Genomic DNA, 18,805 nt, shown 5'->3' on the forward strand with positions numbered 1-18,805 from the left:
GTTTGTTTGCAGAACGACACGCCTGCTTTGGCGCCAGCCTCATTGCAACTGTTGCAACAACTTCAGGCGACAACGAGCGCGGCGACTCCGGTCGCGGCAGGTGCTGGTGCAAGCGCGTTGTCGAGCGTACAGCATCAATTGTTACTGCAACAACACCTTGGCCTCGGCGCGGCGACTCCTGCGCATGCGGCTGCCCCCGCTGTACCAAGCCCGCCAGAAATTAACCCTGCGAACCTCCAAGGCCTGGCGACGCTCGCGTCCTTGAGCAATACCGCCGGTGAGTATGGTTGGTGTCCATTTATATTTTATATTTTATTTTCGTCCATTGTTTCTTTGCTTTACATTTGCTAATTTATGTTATTTACATGAATCTATTTTTGCTTTTATTTTACTTTTCATCTTGTCCACGTTACTCCCAATCTATATTATTTTTATAATCTTCTTATGATTTTCTTTGACGAAGTTCTTAAAACAAGTTACTAACAAGAACGATGAAAGAAACTGGGTCAGAGCAGCAGAAGAGTTATTAATACATATCGATCAAATTAATTCTTTAAATTTGTCTTAAAATTTTAATTTGGTAATTAGAAATAATATTTTGATATCTATGTTTACGTACGAATTTCAATGCTCATCAGTGTTATCAGTTTTGAAATTAACTTCACCAAACTTCATCGAATAACAGCAAATAAAGACAGCTATACGCCAGTATGCGTCTGCGACTGCTGTATTCTTCCACAACTACCGTAAATTTTGCCAGCTTGCAAAGAAATTACAGTCATACTTTATGCAATTTATCCGTTTTACCGCATGCTTAATACTAAATAAACATTCATTATTCTTTGTGCAACGTTGAAAGTTGCACTTCGTCGTCGAATAAACATTCGACACGCATTCGTCCTCCTTCAGTACATTATCGAGTCTTTGTTTGTCCCGATGTTCCGTTTCGTAAGTTTCACGTATGGTGACTGTATATAACCGTCCCGTATATTTTCCCCGAGTTGTCTTCGCGATAATGAAATGATTCATTTAACGGGGTTGGGAAGCATGCCAGTATAATGATACATCGCCGTAAATACCTACTATTAGCGTCCATGTGAAATCACATATTTACTGTTTATTACTAAGAAACGTGTGGTTATTCGATGACCAGAACTTACGTAAACGTATCATCGAACAAACATATGCAAAGCGATACAGTGTACTCTACTCCTTTTTTGTGCCTTCCTTTTTTCTGGATGGAGGGGTTGGTAAAGTGGGGAATATGAGAATTCTATGCAATCTTAAGGATACTGTATTTACCGTATGCTTTTATCGTTTTTTTTCTACGGGCTAGGAAGTCTATAGGTATACATATTTGTAATGGATGCAATCTTGTGAAAAAAACGTGACTTAATATTTTATTGCCAGGAATTCTTTCGTAATTTTGATCGGGAAAGCCAAGAAAAATATACTATAAGGCTTTCTGAACAAATCCAGTCAATTATACTAATTACAAGAATTACGTAACGAAATATCGAGTCGCGTTAACGTGTGTGGTACAAGTGTATGATTTACAATCTAATCATTCCGTGTGTGTTCGGTTATGTACGTTGCAGCGAATGCAGGAGTATCACCGATGAGTATGCAGAACCTGGTCACCCTGGCAGCCATGACAGGCGGAAATGGCAACCTTCAGGTGTCGCCAAACAGTGAGTAAAACAAGAAACTTCCATCATGATACAACACATACCACATACAGATCCGGTAACATTGAAAAATCTAGTCTTTATTATCATTTATTTTTATTACGTAATACTCTATTACCATGTGCATTGTGTTGTTCGTTTTCGTTTCTAGTATAGAAAAAATGAATGTGATTATCTGGAAGTGCCGTGCTTTCGCAAAAAAAACGCTTGAGATACATGATATTAAATTCAGAAAATAACTGCATGGTGGAAATCACAAGGACGTTCATTCTTGTGATTAAATCATATTGGTGAAATATTTGATATATATTTTGTACGACGTTGATTATTCTGATAGCTATTAATTGGTCATTGTAATTTGTTCCATTTGAAATTTTTCGTATTTTATATATACATATATTTATTTATATGATTTTGCTATATGATTTTTCTATATACGAAAATCGTTGAATCTACGTTGTACAAAAAGGTCAAGTTAAAAGGAAGTTTGTTTCATTGTTCCTATTAACAAATCTGGGATAGCTTCTGCCGAGATTTAACATTTATATTTCTCAAAATTTTTATAAAACTCAATTGATCAAAAGCTCACAGAAACTTTTCCAATGGCAAGAACGTGAACAGGCATCTTTACGTATCGTAAAATCCAAAAAAGTGATTTGTTAAAATATTAATGCGATTCTTTCTCTGTTTGTCACTTATATTTATGTACTTTAACTGTTCATCTTTCGTTAACCGTGATCGTTTCAAGCAATCGTAACGATTCAAAGTGGCGATATCACACGACGAATACCTTATCTTGTACGGAGTATAGGTTACGTAAATTTCTGCTAAGTTTTTTCACGTGCTGAATATGTAAACACGTTACTAACTCCGCTTGTTAATATCGTGAACGTGTTCTGTGTTTCAGCGTTAAGCGGACTGGCGAATTCGACAGCAGGTATGTCGCTATGTACGTGTCGCATTGCCTGGTATAGTATTAACAATTACTAAATTAATCTTAGCCGTTCGACATTCTAACTTTCTCGTGTTATTCGCCTCTCAATTTTCACATTTGGTTCGCTTTAAGAAAATTGGAATACGTCTGCAATAGATGCGTTTATGAGTACTGGGTCTTATATACAGGACTCAAGGAAAAATGGTACAACTAAGAAGTATCTAACATGTTGATCACTACGTTAGCAATATATGTATGACTTACATATGTATGTGTCTAATACTAATAGTTTTTCCAGAATCCTATTTAAGTTTGTACAATTAATGTAAAATTATATTATCAGTTGAAAGAATCACCTTGAAAATTTAAAAAAATCATTCTGAATATACATTTGTAATGAAAATTTCATGACGATATAAGAAAGAGCAAGAAAATAATTCTTATGTTCCTTCATTTTCGAAAAAAAATATACGTGTACCATTTTTTCACTGAACCCTTCGTTGTGTGACAGTGCTGCATATTCGTACCTAATGGCGAGTACATTGTTGACCATATGTCTATGAAAACGGTCCTACTTTGTTACATTGTTGCAGTACGCTTTTATTGTCTTCATATTTCCAGTGTATGAGGGTTATTTTATATTTTGTACTCTTTCTCTGATAATAAATTTTTATTCTTTAAAATGAATGTTGCGTGTTCGTTGATCGATTGGTTGGTTGGTACATTTTACTTTAGACTTATTGGGTAGTTTTGTGATGCAAATTTCCAAAAAATTTTTTACCGATCCTTATTTAATAGAACCCACGGTGTTGAAATTATCATATATTTAAATACTCTTGCATTAATGAATCAAAATTCTAATTCGTGTAATTTTTAATATACGAATACGATAGCTACACTGCAATTGATTATACATATTCGTCTTCGTACACATATATGGCCGATATGTACCTGCATATAGACGTAATACCAGATTCCATCGCACATATATCTCTGTCCCCTCGCATTTTCGACTGTTTTCTTTCAGAATATTTTGACTTCAATATTGTAGGAACCGTCACATTATATTACTTTGGTCGAACGGCAACAAAATGACGGTATCTCTAAGACTGATTAACATTGCTAAATTAAATTAGCAAGCATATATCCACGCGTAATACTCTTAATAAACAGTTTTCTCGTATCTGTTACTACGCATCTTTTGTATTCTTTATGATTACTATCGTTAAAGTTTGCAACATACGTACTAAATATGAGATTTAGTCCTTTCTCAAAGAAATCAATTAATTTCCTTACGTCCGAATCTACCTAATTCCAAGTGAAGTCGTGCAAGAATGATCAATAAAATAAATCAAACATTATTTTAACTAATTAAAAAGGTTCGTTCAAAATACACGCGATTTTCACGATGCGATCGATTTGCCGATAACGTTAGTCACGACTACCACATCTATTTCCTTGGCCTATATTTAATTAATTCCTTCTCCTTTTTATACGAACGCACATCAGCATTTTAATGTGCACATTTTTTTCGTGCGTAGCTGTCCTTCTTGGAAAGACCGGAAATACAGGTGAGAAGAGATCATTGAAACTGTATAACAAGTCTTTATAGATTAATTTGTTCAACTTCGCTCTTCTACGGTTATTTTCCTTTCATTTTCTTCGTTTTTTCTTCTCATCATCTAGCTACATTCACTCTTCTGCAAGGTGTTTTAGAGAATTATGCATCGAATAAACTGGATGTGAAAGGAAAATATAAACGTACCGCTAATCTTTTATTCTGTATTCGGTCATTAATATTCTAATTTATTAGTAATTTATATATTACTTGCACCTATCGTTTCTTGATAATTCTGAATTCTGAAGCAGCTACGGATCTGATCTTCTCCCTTTTTCGTTTACATCTTTATTCACTAATTAGACTTGTAATTATTGTTACTTGTTTAATTGATAGAACGAAGATCACCTAATATTTGTCCAATATGTTTCAATTAAACTTTGAATTCGTGTGTCTTGTTTCGTAATATTCGACAATATAATAGAGAGATCGCGACGAAGGATAATAATCCTTCACCAGATGCTTGTATGTTTCAAAACCTTTTCTTTAGTCAGCTACAAGACTTATGCTGTTAAAAATTTTTAAATAATATGGCGTACATATTAGAAAAGATATCTTGTTTAGCAGTCGATAATTATTAATGTAATAATGCATGTACAATCACCGGAGATATTGTCTATAGGTTTTGTTTAAATCTTAAATATAACACACGTGGAAATAAACACTGACACGAGTTACACGAAGTAACCCTCCATAACGAAATTTCCCCCTTGAACTCCTTTCCTCTGAATTTTTATTTTCTTTTGACAAAAATGTGATCAATCAGCCGAACACATCAATTACACCATATTTTCATAAGTATTATTCTCTTTAAACATAATTATACAGGGAGCTTCAAAAATAAGTGGTCAGTCAAACTTTGGTGTCGTATTCTACCCTCCCTAAAGATGGAACGACAAGAATGAAAAGAGATGATCGTGAGAATCGAATACCAAACTTTGACCACCTATTTCTGAAACACTCTGCATAATGCGCTATGTATATAATCGCTTTTTGCAATTAACTATATACATACTTACAAACTTGCACGTTGAAACATTGTATTATATACGGTACACTCTAAAAACAACTTTAAACAAAATCACTTTACTTAAATAATTTATTCTGTAAACAATATTTTAGAAATTGCTTGTAGTAGTTATGCAAAACGCGTCCACGCAATTAACAAACAAGATAATATCCGTAATACTACCAAAGCTATCTTTGTTCCTATTCTTTGTATGTTAGTATTACAGCATGAAGCATGTCAATTAGGAGATTATCTTTTCCAAAAACAAAAGATAGAAAAAAGAAAACAGGGGTGAAACGATTGTTTTATTCGATTGGGCGCTATTGTAGAAATTCGAAAGAATAGAAAAGAATCGAAGAAAAATTGAATAATCGAATTGATTTCGATTTTAAAGGGTCTACCGGAGGTAGTCTCAGTCCCGTGACGTCCCTAGCGCTCAATTCCCTTACGGGTACACCTCTAAATGGATTGCAGGACTCCTTGAGCAACGCTTACTCCAGCTTACAACAATATGCAGGTAAGCGGCCATATCGGACCTGTGCTTGTTTCTATTTGATCAGAATGTATTCTTGATATTAAATGGCAAATTAGTATTGTTTAACTTGCGCTAATGGTTAGTAAAAAGTGCTGTTCTAACAAGTAACTGTGCGCCTTAAAGCTCTCATTGGAAAGACGACGGTGACCGTGGAAAAGAAAGAATTACATAGTGAGTAACTAAACGTACAAACGAAGTGGAATGCCTGAATTTTCTTAGTAACATACGATGTGTAATGCAGGACTACGTTCTGTTTGCAATCGATTTGCACGTAATCAAGTATTAAAATCTGCAGTGGTTGTAATGTGCAAATGTATCTAATTTAAGTCTTTACATAGCCTCAAATAGTTTTCTCTCTCTCATTCTCTCTCTCTCTCTCTCTATCCTCTGCCTCTACTCCTATTAACTTTTTTAAATTATGCAAATTTACAGAAAAATAGTATGAGTTACGGTTTTAAATTCATGCATATAAAATTAAAATTTCTCGCAGAGGGTAAACAAAATATTTAATTCGAAATACATCGAGCATATGACCGCCACTGCATATACAAATCCCAACTCACAAGATACGCAATTTATTTAAAAATAGAGGAAGCAATAGAATAATGATTTATCCGTTGTACTATTGAAAATGTACTATAGTAAAACCTATACTACAAATAAGGATCGCTATCAATAACTGATCGTTTTACATGTTCGATAATTCAAAACCACAATGAGACCAAAAATCAACCAATAATTCAAACCTCCAATCGAGCCAATAACTACATATTGTATCTGCAATCCAATAATCGGAAACCATAATCGAATGAACGATAGTAGCCGTCAAAATGCGAATCTCGTGGGATGAGAAGGAACAATGCGTAGCAGAATATCAATGGAGGAATAAGAAATCGGTGATGACGAATTTTGTGGTTGCAGGGTTCCCCGCGTTCACGGCAGCGGCAGCCGCAGCTGCGGCTGCGGCCCAAAAGGCAAAATTCACCAGCACGGACAAGCAGATAGAGGGTCCTGAAGGATGCAATCTGTTTATCTATCATCTACCGCAGGAGTTCAGCGACACTGACTTGGTTTCAACATTTCTGCCATTTGGAAACGTCATCTCGGCAAAAGTCTTCATCGATAAGCAAACGCAACTGAGCAAGTGTTTTGGTAAGATGCGTTATACTCTTGCATCGTTTCTCGTTAAACGTGTATACTATTGTTTATTTCGTCAATTTGTATATACTTTACTTATACATAAATGTTATTACCGCCCCCTCTTCTCCACCCACTGACCCAGCGATAGACCATTCGTTTCTGTTAAGATATATAAGTTAATGATTAACTAATGACCCAATTAAATATGTAAAGTTCTAGCCGATAAGTAATATTTAAGAAAAATCATAAAAAGTAATAGTAACGCACTAATGTTTCTATAAAATGTGGAAAATTACAGAATTCATACTTAAGTAATATATTTCAAAACAATGAAAAATAATTTACAGGCTTCGTGTCGTACGACAATGCGGCAAGCGCGCAAGCAGCGATCCAAGCGATGAATGGCTTCCAAATCGGCATGAAACGGCTGAAGGTCCAACTTAAACGATCCAAGGACGCATCGAAACCCTACTAGCCGACGTCGTCCACCGTTTGTAGGTAGATACCAAGGACTTCTCGGATACCACGGCTCGGAATCAACGACCTTGGTGTCCTTAATCAAAAACCAAAAAAAAGAAACCACTATTGACACATTCCATAAATCTCGCGACGTCGATCATCGATCGGGAATGTTTCTCGGTCTGGATAGATAACAGATAGATAATTAAATAGATAGATGGATAGATAGATAGATAGATAGGTAGATAGATAGGTAGATAGATAGATAGATAGATAGATAGATAGATAGATAGATAGATAAATTGATAAATAGGTAGGTAGGTAGATAGATAGGACTAGGTATTTTCAATCGACCAAAGTGTCCAGCAGATATCGCTAGCAAAAAATCTCTAGTCAAGCAGTAATTTTTATGAAGGTCAAAGAAAAATCCTTAATAGTCTTCTTTGCTTTTAGACGCCATAAAGAGGAATTTACGAGACTGTGATAAAATTAAAGACTTACTATATCATCATAACTGTGTTCCGAAGAATATATAATTAGGAAGAACGTTCTATAGATACACATATAGATATCTGTATATTTTGTTCTTGTAAATGATTGGAGTAGCTCCAAATGAGAACTAGTTTTCTCTAGAGTTCAAATCTCTCCACATGACAGTCCGTCCATATTATCAACATGCATATTTTGATTATTCTTATATCGAGATGATTATATCTATTTTTCTTCGTTTGACTGCTGTATATCTGTATTTCCCATGATATACGTGATTTTTATCGACCGTAACATTCTTCGAAATCAATATCTCGTATTATGGATAGGATTCAATGGCGCTTACAAGTGATAAAGAAGTTTTGTTCTTGTTGAACGCAGTGGTAACTCATCGAATATTTCGGTTCCTGCTTTTTTTTTGCCGGTGATGAGATACAACGAATAACTATTGTGTATGTCTTCTTTCTCTATCTCTTTTTTTCTATTTAAATTTTGTTTCTTTCTCTTACAACGCTTTCCGAAGCATAACTAGAAAAGACATTGTAGTATATACATGTTCAATTAGCATGTAGATCGTTGAGAGCTTTTTTGTAATACGTATAATTTACGTATCCTTTGTGATCGTGTAAGAGACGTTGTGTTTGTATGCAAATAATTTTAGTTCATAGAATATATTATATACGTGATATATTCCAAATGAAAAATCCCAGAAAGCTATAAAATAAATAATCTTTTGTCTATGTTTCGAAACTGTATTTAGTAGTTTCTAGGATTTATTCAGAACATTTTTCATTAATAGGACCTTTCAAAATTGTATGTATATTTCTTGCTGTACGGTATTTCAGGAAAATACGAATCGCAGCAGAACAATGATACTTAATCGTGCCGCATCAAAACGAGACCTAAAAGTATTCTTAAATACCATTGCTCGATATACGTACATATTCGAAGATGCAAGCCTGCCCATTCTAGCCCTTTACCGCCCCACCAGCCCTCTTAATTCGCGCCAGTGGTGTAATCAAAAGTTCATTTCGTTGCAAACGGCTGCCAATCAAGCTTTCTGTGCTAACTTTTGTGCACAAAGTGGAAATTACGTAAACGTGAAGTTTCACTAACCAAATTCACCATGTAGCTTCTCCTCAGAATATCAGAGTACAAGTAGTTCGCTTTAAGTTTTTTTCTCTCACGCAACGTTTTAGTTTCGTACGTTTAACTAAACTTTTGTTGTTGTTGATCTTATTTTTACTTGTTTGTCTTACTATTTTTAAAAGGTCTGCTTCTATCGTTCCTTTTTTAATCGTTACATATGCATTATATTTATATACTTCTACATCTACATATACACATGTATATACACACACACGCACGCGCACACACACACACACACATATATGCTTCCAGTAACTTCGCCGATAATTATTTGTTCGTTATCCGACATAAGGTACCAATGAAAACAATCGCCACGATCTACCTTACTAATTTAATTTTCTGATTACGCCACTATATTTTACAGTTGTAATCGCGATGATCAGTCCCCCGTTGTTGTCGTCATTCTTTCTTTTTTCTTTTTTTTTTTTTTTTATTGTACAGGGTACAGAGAACTTGGAACGTTCTATCGTGACAATAATACTCGTATATCGAAGTTTGATGGTTAATTTACGCTATGACGCTTCTTTAGTTGTTAGTACTAACATCGCCGTGTGTTCTTTTTTTCTGGGATGTCGTCGGACGCCGGGTACCATTATTGCCAGCAGTGGTTCATCGATTTTCTTCTTCCTAAAATATGTATTCTACTATTATAAAGTCTTTACTAACGATCGTTCGATTTGTTTATTTACTTACTTATGCAAAGAATCGGCGCGTCGATGAACCACGATGACATGAAAGAAGCAACAAGAATCGAATAACATTAAGACTGATTAAACGATAACGTTAACATCCTTAGTATATTTCTTTTATTAGAAAGTATTTAAACAGAATAGATCCTTGTCGCTCCTACATAGGAACGATGTACCGACAAACTACCTGTGTACACGTTGCGCGGTGACGTTATATCCACAAGATCCTGCGACGATGTTTTTATTCGACTGATTTACATTAGCAAATTCTGGTGGGTTGCAAAGCGCTACTATCTACCTCGGTGAACTCGCTAGTCTCTATATATTCATTTTATGTTTGCTATCTTTTTTTCAACATTATCAAGCAAAGAACGCGAAAGGAGAAAGTTGGCAAACCTATGAGGATCGTTGGGAAAAGCAGAAACCAGCAAAACGCGGACAGTCGTAAGGGAAAAGTTCCGCAGGTTTTAAAAAGAAAGTTTGAATGAACGTCGCGCTGGTTCGTCACCGTGCACGTTTACGCGGTGTAATATCCTACATATCTGGTGTGTGGTGGTGACTAACCTGTCCGTGTGTTTGTTTGTGTGCCAGCAGGTGGCCTGTGACGTTGTGACCGTGTTCTCGATCGGAGTCGCCGTGCCATGTCTCAGTCAGTCGAATCGGTCAATCGTTCGATCGATCAGTCAATCGATTAATCAATCGATTAGTCGATCAGTCACGATTCCTTGGTCAGCCTCTTGATCAGTCATTCTGTGTCTGTCGGTACCTGTATACACCTGTCCACTCTCGCTCCTCTACAAGAAGCGGCAGCCCGCTCTACTTTCCACACATATACCATTGTATTACCATACGATGCTTCCTACTCTTTTTCCCTACACGACCACCCTGGAAGAAAAGCAAAACAACACCTCCTCCAACGAATCCATCCACCTATGCGTGCACCGTTTCCATCTACGGTCACCACTGCTTGGTCAGTACGACATTTAACCGGGAATAGCAGCACAATGGCAGCACAGTGATTGTCAATTGTGGCGAGTTACAATCTGTGAACGCGCTGATCCGTGATAAATAAAAAAACTGATATAAAGAGAGAAAGAAAGAGAAGAGTCCTCAACGATCATCGGCCAGCTTTTAAAAACTCTGGACCAGGTCGGTGCGAAATTAGTCGAGGTGCGGAAACGGAAACGAGGAATCGTCGTGGGAAAAATAAACGCTCGATCGCGTGTTACAAAAATTCGAGAGAGACCAGGGAAACGACGATATATCATCGTTCAGAATCGAACTAGCATGTAAAGAGTAGCTAAGCGGAAGCCGGAGCACTACCGATCGATCACTATGTTTTTATGTTCCTTGGGCTAAGCTGTAACACACCGCTACATTATCTTTCTGTTTCTCTGTATGTGTGTATATATTTAATTATATTTTTCACAAAACCAGTTTATAATTACTTATAGCAAATGCCATAACATATGTATCTTTCGGCGATGTAACAACCTCACTAGAGAGTAACATTGCTCTTACTATATCGCCATCTTGTACGTAGTTAGGGATAACAGTGATTCTAACAAATATTACAACAAGGTTTAGTTGTATAGGTAGACTCTACCTTAATCCAATCTACCAACTATACCTTGGGTTTTGGTGGTGCACGTTTTGATACCATTGCCACGATAGCTGTAGTCAAACTGCACCAGTTGACGTTGCAATCCAAAACAATTTAACTGAACGAGTCAATTACATATTATCCGTTATTTTTACAATTTTACAATGCAGGTTCAAATAAGAGCTTGAGTTTTAATGGATTAAACAAATTCACAGTAAACTGATGCACGCAGTAACAGTGGCCACATAGATCCCTTTATCCCGAAAAAGTCTATTGCGGCCATAACTTGACATGTTCAACCGAATACGTGTTCTGATAGAAATTTAGTCGGTTCTTTTTCCATACTAAATAGGACTCGCTTAATCGTTTCGATATTGATTCTTGAATTGTCAAAAATCGGTCGTACCTTTCATCTTAATATCGTTTTAGTTTCGTTCGAAACTGCAATGGAAACACCGCTTCGCTACTCTTTATTTTGTACAATACTGTCATAGTTCGGCAACGCTTTGTACGTGGCGACAACTCTGAAGTGTAACACACGCTACTTTATCTCTTTGTTTCTCTGTATGTGTGTGTATATATATATTACATAGCATATGCAAATGTATGCAACCCATATATCTGTGCATGTGTATGTACGAAAATGTGCGTATGCGCGCGCGCGAGCCATGCGATCTAAAGCTGATACGAAGGTACTGTAGAAAGAAAAAATAGGATATAGTTACCACGATCTTTCAGTCGCTTAATTTACCAGCGATTCGAAATAAATGAGTGATGGAAGGAAAACAGGCAAGAATCAATTTTAGATCGCAAAGAATTCTCCGTGGACCTCTAGCGTAAGAAATATTTGCGTACAATCACTAACTAGCCGTTAAAAAAGTAAAAAAGGAAAACAGGAAACGAGACAAAAGCAAGAATGCTCGTTCTGTGAGACGGAACTTGTATACCTTATTGTATAATACGAAAAATACTACCGCGGCCGAGTTCGCTCTTCGATTGAGAATCGATTTTATCGGCTCGCTTTCGGGATCGGTGTCAGCATCGCGAAGCGCCTGTTTATATGTAGATAAAAACGCGCACTGGTGACTATAGTGCTGACTCTAGTGACTCTAACTGAATAAATAATAGAGAAAATAACGTATGTAGGAAATGGGAAAAACCATTGAAAAAAAGAATAGTAGAACGAGATGAATGCAAACAAAATGTGCTAGAACGAAAAAATAAAAAAGATACCGTGGTCCGAGCGAAATGGGCAGAGTCCGATTTACTGTTGTAAATTAAAAATAATATAATGGTGTAAAGATTACCAAAAAAAGAACCAAAAACAAAAAAAAGACAAAACTGGAACAGAGGAGACAAAACGAAGTGTAGGGAAAAACGAAATACATAAGTAGCATTTTTTAATGACTTTGTGATAACGTTATACCGTATATAGGATTGGACTAGGGTCGCTTTTTAACGTATGTATGTATAATAGAAATAAGCGTGGTATGAGAAACTTAGTGATGCAAAGATTTTGAAGCGAAAGAAAATCATAAGAAAGGAAAGAAACGCGAAAGAAACGAAATTGTTCATCAGGTGACACTTCACTAGCGTGCACGCGATCATTCTAATTTTCCTTCTTTCTTTCTTTCTTTCTTTCTTTCTTTCTCTCCCCTCTTCATCACTCGTACCAAGGAGGTACTTACGATTCACGTTTTTAATTATGATCTCCAGTACATATGTTCGAGTTTCTAGACAAAATACGTACTGACGGGTAAAAAAAAAAATTGTACGTGTGAGTACACAATGAGAAGAAAACGGAAGAAAATTGGGAACATTCGAAAAATGGTTTACGATCGTTGACATGGTGATCACATGTTGGAAGGTCATGTGATTGTATACGAATTAATCTTGAGTCAGTAACTATTTTTGTTACGTTAAATGCGACAAATATAAATAATTTTACGAAGTACGTAACAGGAAATCATTGTACATTGTTAACTTTGTCTCTTGTCTGTATAGTGTTTAAGTTTTTAAAAACGACGTAGAATGCGGGTCAGGATATATTCTGTTAAGAATTTAAAAGTTTTTATTGATCCTTAATGGTTCAGAATTTCTATACGAGAGCACTTACGTCGTTACTGATGCAAGATTAACTCAACGGCGTCACTGTAAGGTACTTAATTTCATTGTAAACCTAGAGAAGCATACGATTCCTGCATAGAAAAGCACGAAAAAGAGAGAAACAGGATCTTGAAGAGTCCAAAAATGATAGCTGACATTTTTTACGGTAAAGCTAATCCAGTCTGCGTGTTCCTTAAATTTTTTGTTATTGTCAGTTCAACGAAGACTTTACATAGCGTCACTACATCCGCAGTGTCACTGTATTATTCGAATATCAAGAAAAATGAATCATGGCTCGCTAATGAAACATCGCAAGCTCTCCCTCTAAACGACAAAAATATTGAAAATCGTAAAGGGAAGAGAACGATGTAGTAAAAGCTTCGTCTTCGACTTGAACTAGATCCGATCGCTTGTTTTACACGAAATGATCGTGAATTTCATAAATTGAGCCGTATCAACAAGACAAATTTCGTTGGAAAGTATAATCAAATTATTTTTTATATCGAATCACTTATTGACTTGTGCACGAAGGAAAAAGTTAATGATGGATTCTAGGATTGACGAATAATTAGAATCACAGAGAATAATAAATAATATAGTTAAATCGCCTGGATTTGTCTTGTGGATATGATTTAAAAAATCTATTCGTTATATACATCGAAGAACGAAAAACAGCTGAAGTGCATAAGCGATCATGGCTGGCTCTCTTTCTGTTGCTCATTTCCACGAATCGTCCATTCGTCATTTCCCCTATCCTTTTATTCTTAAAGGATCCGTTGAAATTTTCAATTTATAGCTATAATCGATTAGAGAATCTGATTTCTTAGAAAATTCTCTTTTAAGTATAATAATAATAATTTAAGCGTCATCCGATGACACTAATGCACGATTTACACGCACGCGTCAAACCAAATGAACGGAGCAACGAACATTTACTTTTTGCATATTTGCAGAGAAGAGTAAAGTAATATGTAAGATGATTCATTAAAAACAGATCGGAAACAGAATAGAGTGGAAATGAAAACAACATTTATTCGAAGTATGTAAGATAATTAGAGATCGAATCCATAATGAAACCACATCTCGTCACGGTCTTTTCTATTTCATTCGCTATCCATTGACATACATATACAGTATAAATCAATCCACCCAAACACCGTTTCAAAAGCTTGGTTCATCCATAATCTCGTCGAACATTACGGTTATTACATACGTAGAACCATATGCTTCTCTGTCGTCTCAGACGATATGCTTCCAGCGATTCACGATCACATGTTCCTTTCCATCAAATTGAACCTAGAAATATTTCGGGGCATCGAAGTCAGCTATTGAGCCATCTTTCATAAGTTATCAAATCGAAAATTCGTAATAACGTCCCCAGACTCGTGTCTTATCAGTCGCTCCATGTTAATTTAACATTGATTATATTTTATTCTGCGTTTTTAATTTATTTTGTCATAAAGAGTCATTCTCCTACTCGTTTGTACGATAATTTTGACCGTATTTGCACGATTTTTGATGGATCATCTCATATTGATCGTAACGTAGGTGTTCGTTGCGTCATATTCCGTGCCAATTACCAAAGACGTCTCTTTAATTAATCGATGTACTTACGCACCGTGTTAACAACTAACTCTTCCTCTTTCACACACAAGCACGTTCAGCCGATATACATAAATATATAACAATTAACTAATTGTTTACGTGGAGTTACACGTTTTCTTAAGTTTTTTGTACACGTGAATACAAATGGAGCCTAGTCAGAAGTAACATTATGAATTAATATAGCATCATATTTTTCTTTCTTTTTTTTTTTTTTATATTTCATTCATTTACCAAATTCTCTTCAGCACGTATGTTGATTTCGTTTTTAAACAAAAAATGAAAGAAAAAGGTCGGGAAAAACAGTGCTGCTACGTTGATCACCATTAGTACGATTATACTTATTATTATTGCTATACCCCACTTTACCAATTATTATCGTTGTCCTCATTATTATTACAATTGTTACTATTAGTTGAATCATTACAATTTACCCCTATTACTCTGTTGGTAAATTATTAATGTTAATTGCGACGTAATTATTACTATAGATACGATTCTTGGTGGTATCGTTATTGTAAAACTTTATTCTTATCATTATTATTACTTTTATATGTTATTATTATTTATAGGAATGGTGTTTACATTATTATTATTATTATTATTATTATTATTTTATTATTATTATTATTATTATTATTATTATTATTATTATTATTATTACTATTATTATTATTATTATTATTATTATTATTATTATTATTATTATTATTATTATTATTATTATTATTATTCGTAGAAGCTTTGTTTGTTAGATGAAAATTGTGACGCTAAGCGAATTACTTCGATCATGGTGCAATAAAAAACTTTTGGATCGATTTTTACGAAAGCTTCGCAAGAAAATGAAACGAACAAGGATCACTCGTCAAACGTACTTAATAAATCGTCGTACTTGTCGATTGTAGAAATCTACATATTTATTTTTTAACGTCAGTTTTTTGTATATTTTGTATGATTTATTTTTTTTAATGAATTTCAGCATGTCCGGTGAATATCAGAGATATATAAATTTATACGAGCTACTCAGGAACCAAACTGATCCACCTTCTGAAAAATTCTTAATTTTAATAATAGAATATACAATTAGTGTCTAACTTTTTAAAAACCAAATGATTACCTCTAAAGTCGGTAAATTTGGTTATTGTGTGGCTCGTGTATAAGTTTAAAATAAAGTGTATGATCCTATTTCGTTTCGCATTATCGTAACTACCATTGCTGTCAATAGCATTGCAATTGGTTAATTACTGCTCGATTATGTATTATCTTCTTTTTTTTCTTCATTTTAAATGCCAGATATGTATGCATAATTCGCAACAGTTATCATGTTCAACGGATATATGTATATATATTTCATCCCTACAATGTTAACAGATTATAGTACTTTATTTTGCTGTTTTTCTCTTCCGTAGAACGTGTTTTCTTTTTTTCAATTTTTTGCTCTACTATTACTATTAATATTACTATTTTTATTTTATAATTTTAGAGTTGTGCGTCTAACCGCGTTCGTTTTCCTTGGTGCTCTTATGTGTGCGAATTTTAAAAAAATGCAGCGCGTTAATATGTGCTATGAACAGACTCGAAAGACGATCGTTCAAAAGTGAATTTGATGTTCAAAATTAAATTAACATGCAAGCAAACTGCATGTGTTGAAGATCGATTGATATTTCATATTTATACATAATAAAGCAAAAGAAAATATTATGTATAAGAGAACATAGTTTGACCTTATAGTTAAATAGAAATTGTATCTCAAATTGAGCAAATTCTATAACAATTTAATCTTTCATTCGTATCGTAGGTGATACGAAAAGTTTCTAAAGATAAAAGAAAAAGATGCTATCGTACCAACATTTTTCAATAACAAAAAGAAATGGATGATCGCCGTTCGAGGTCTCGATCACGACAGAACCGAATATGCTTTCGCGTGGAAGATCGACGAAATTCGATCGACCGCCTGAAATTAAACAAAAAAAGAAGAAAGAAAGAAACACCACGGTGAAAACGATCGTGAATAAAATCAAAGAAAAACCAAATTTCACCGCTAAAACCGCAAACTAATAGCAAAATCCTTTTTTCTGTCCCTGCGCACTATAAAGGCTCTACACGCGTGTGTATCGTGCGTATGTGTGTGTGTGCGCGTGTAATACAAACAACCTATATATGTATATATATGCATATGTGTGCGTGTGTGTATATATATATATATATATATATATACATACACACAGATAGATATATATGCATATGTATATCACGCCTGGGCATTACGTGTGTTTCTTTCGTGTATGTGCGTATAGAGATACATGTACAAATAATCAATGTATATTTTACGTGCGCTATAATCGTTCTTGTTGAACGTGATCATCCGCGTCACCCATCGTTATGTTTAAAATGCTTGCGTTTATAGAGAAAATAGTTCTACATATTTTTTTTCTTTGTTTTCCGTTTAATTTTTGTTTCAATACCTATATTTATATATTATATATATACATACGTATACATATATATATATATATGTATATATGCATATATATATATATATTTTTTTTTGTTCTTTCTCTGTTTTCTTTTTCTTTCGCTGTATCTTCTTATTGTTAGCGCATCAATGGTATTTTCCGACTATCATGATCGATCGACGAAATAAGGGAAAAGTAAATATCGTCGATCTTAAATATGTTCTTTTTTTTCTTTTCCCATTTATCCTTTTCTTGTGGTATACCGGAGATCAGCATGTGGCGTATGTTGAAGTAATAATACATTGTATTTATTTTGTTGGTTTAATTTTATTCTTTGCTTTTATTGCCGTCCATCGTACCAATTCCTCGAACTCCCATCTACTTGTCAGTCGTCGTTTCCAAAACACTTCTCAGTTCTATCTCTCTATAAAAGTATTTACGATAAAGTTACATTACAAAAATTACGTTCGAATAGACCGTCGACTTGGTTAGCAACGATACCGCCGATACAATTTTTCAACATGTTTGACTCTCAGACATTACGCTGCACTTGTTAAAAAGATACTACAACGAGTGAAATTAGTGATCACATTTCGGCTGAACGCATTTCCTACGAAGTTTTACATTAATCGTTATCATTATCCCCCTTCGTTGTATGAACTGAATGTTCAAGTGTAAGTACTTGATTATGCAAATAAGTGATGTTGAATAATATTACTAAAACGCGGATTGTTAAGATAATTTGACGATCCAAAAAGGAGGACGCTCAAGGTTGGAATCGAAGTATCCGTTCAATCTATTCGACGAGATACGAGAATCGTTCGTATTAACTTATCCAGCAGTCGTCCATAATCTTCGAAAAATTTACAAAACTACTTAAACACATTTGATACTGTGAATATTTTACCAAACTTGACACCTTTTACATAATAACTAGTGGTTCTAAATCTAATTTTAAAGAACGTTGATTTTAACGGTCAATATTCCTTTACACCCATCAACCTTCCAGTTATTTGTCTATTCACGAATATTAAATATTGGGTTGTCCGAAAAGTGTCTTTCTTTCGTAAACGTGTTATTTACAACAGTGCACCTTCGTACAAACGTGAAACCAAGTCTGTGAAACGTCGCGGTGTTTATCTCAACAGAACAAAATGGATCGTACGTAATTCGACGAAATAAAAACAAAATATAAAACAAGAAACGTTGTGCGTCTATTATTTCCTCATAAAGCGAAAGAAACTTTTCGGACAACATGATACTAAAAATATTTTGAAAATTAAATATCAATAACTACCGAATAATCTTTCACTTGTAAAAAGCTCTTT

At 34.7% G+C, this 18,805-nt stretch overlaps 1 protein-coding gene across 21 annotated transcripts in view; it reads left to right on the forward strand.

Moving 5' to 3' along the window:
* Positions 1-15,223, forward strand: part of LOC117207819 (CUGBP Elav-like family member 2) — a 354,083-nt gene extending 338,860 nt beyond the window's left edge. For 5 of the 21 annotated variants that reach the window (XM_033448415.1, XM_033448414.1, XM_033448418.1 and 2 more), the window contains 9 exons: positions 13-286; positions 1,599-1,691; positions 2,596-2,637; positions 4,164-4,193; positions 5,644-5,766; positions 5,908-5,955; positions 6,706-6,936; positions 7,272-7,422; positions 10,302-15,220. In XM_033448415.1, coding sequence (XP_033304306.1) covers positions 13-286; positions 1,599-1,691; positions 2,596-2,637; positions 4,164-4,193; positions 5,644-5,766; positions 5,908-5,955; positions 6,706-6,936; positions 7,272-7,399 — 969 coding nt within the window. In that variant the 3' untranslated portion in view covers positions 7,400-7,422; positions 10,302-15,220. Of the gene's footprint in view, positions 1-12; positions 287-1,598; positions 1,692-2,595; positions 2,638-4,163; positions 4,194-5,643; positions 5,767-5,907; positions 5,956-6,705; positions 6,937-7,271; positions 7,423-10,301 lie in introns of all 21 variants that reach the window. The other 16 variants (XM_033448419.1, XM_033448421.1, XM_033448417.1 and 13 more) reach the window with 16 other exon arrangements.
* The last annotated feature ends 3,582 nt before the right edge of the window (positions 15,224-18,805 follow it).

The sequence above is a fragment of the Bombus bifarius genome, unplaced genomic scaffold, assembly GCF_011952205.1.
Source record: "Bombus bifarius isolate JDL3187 unplaced genomic scaffold, Bbif_JDL3187 scf7180000008046, whole genome shotgun sequence".
Classification (NCBI taxonomy): domain Eukaryota; kingdom Metazoa; phylum Arthropoda; class Insecta; order Hymenoptera; family Apidae; genus Bombus; species Bombus bifarius.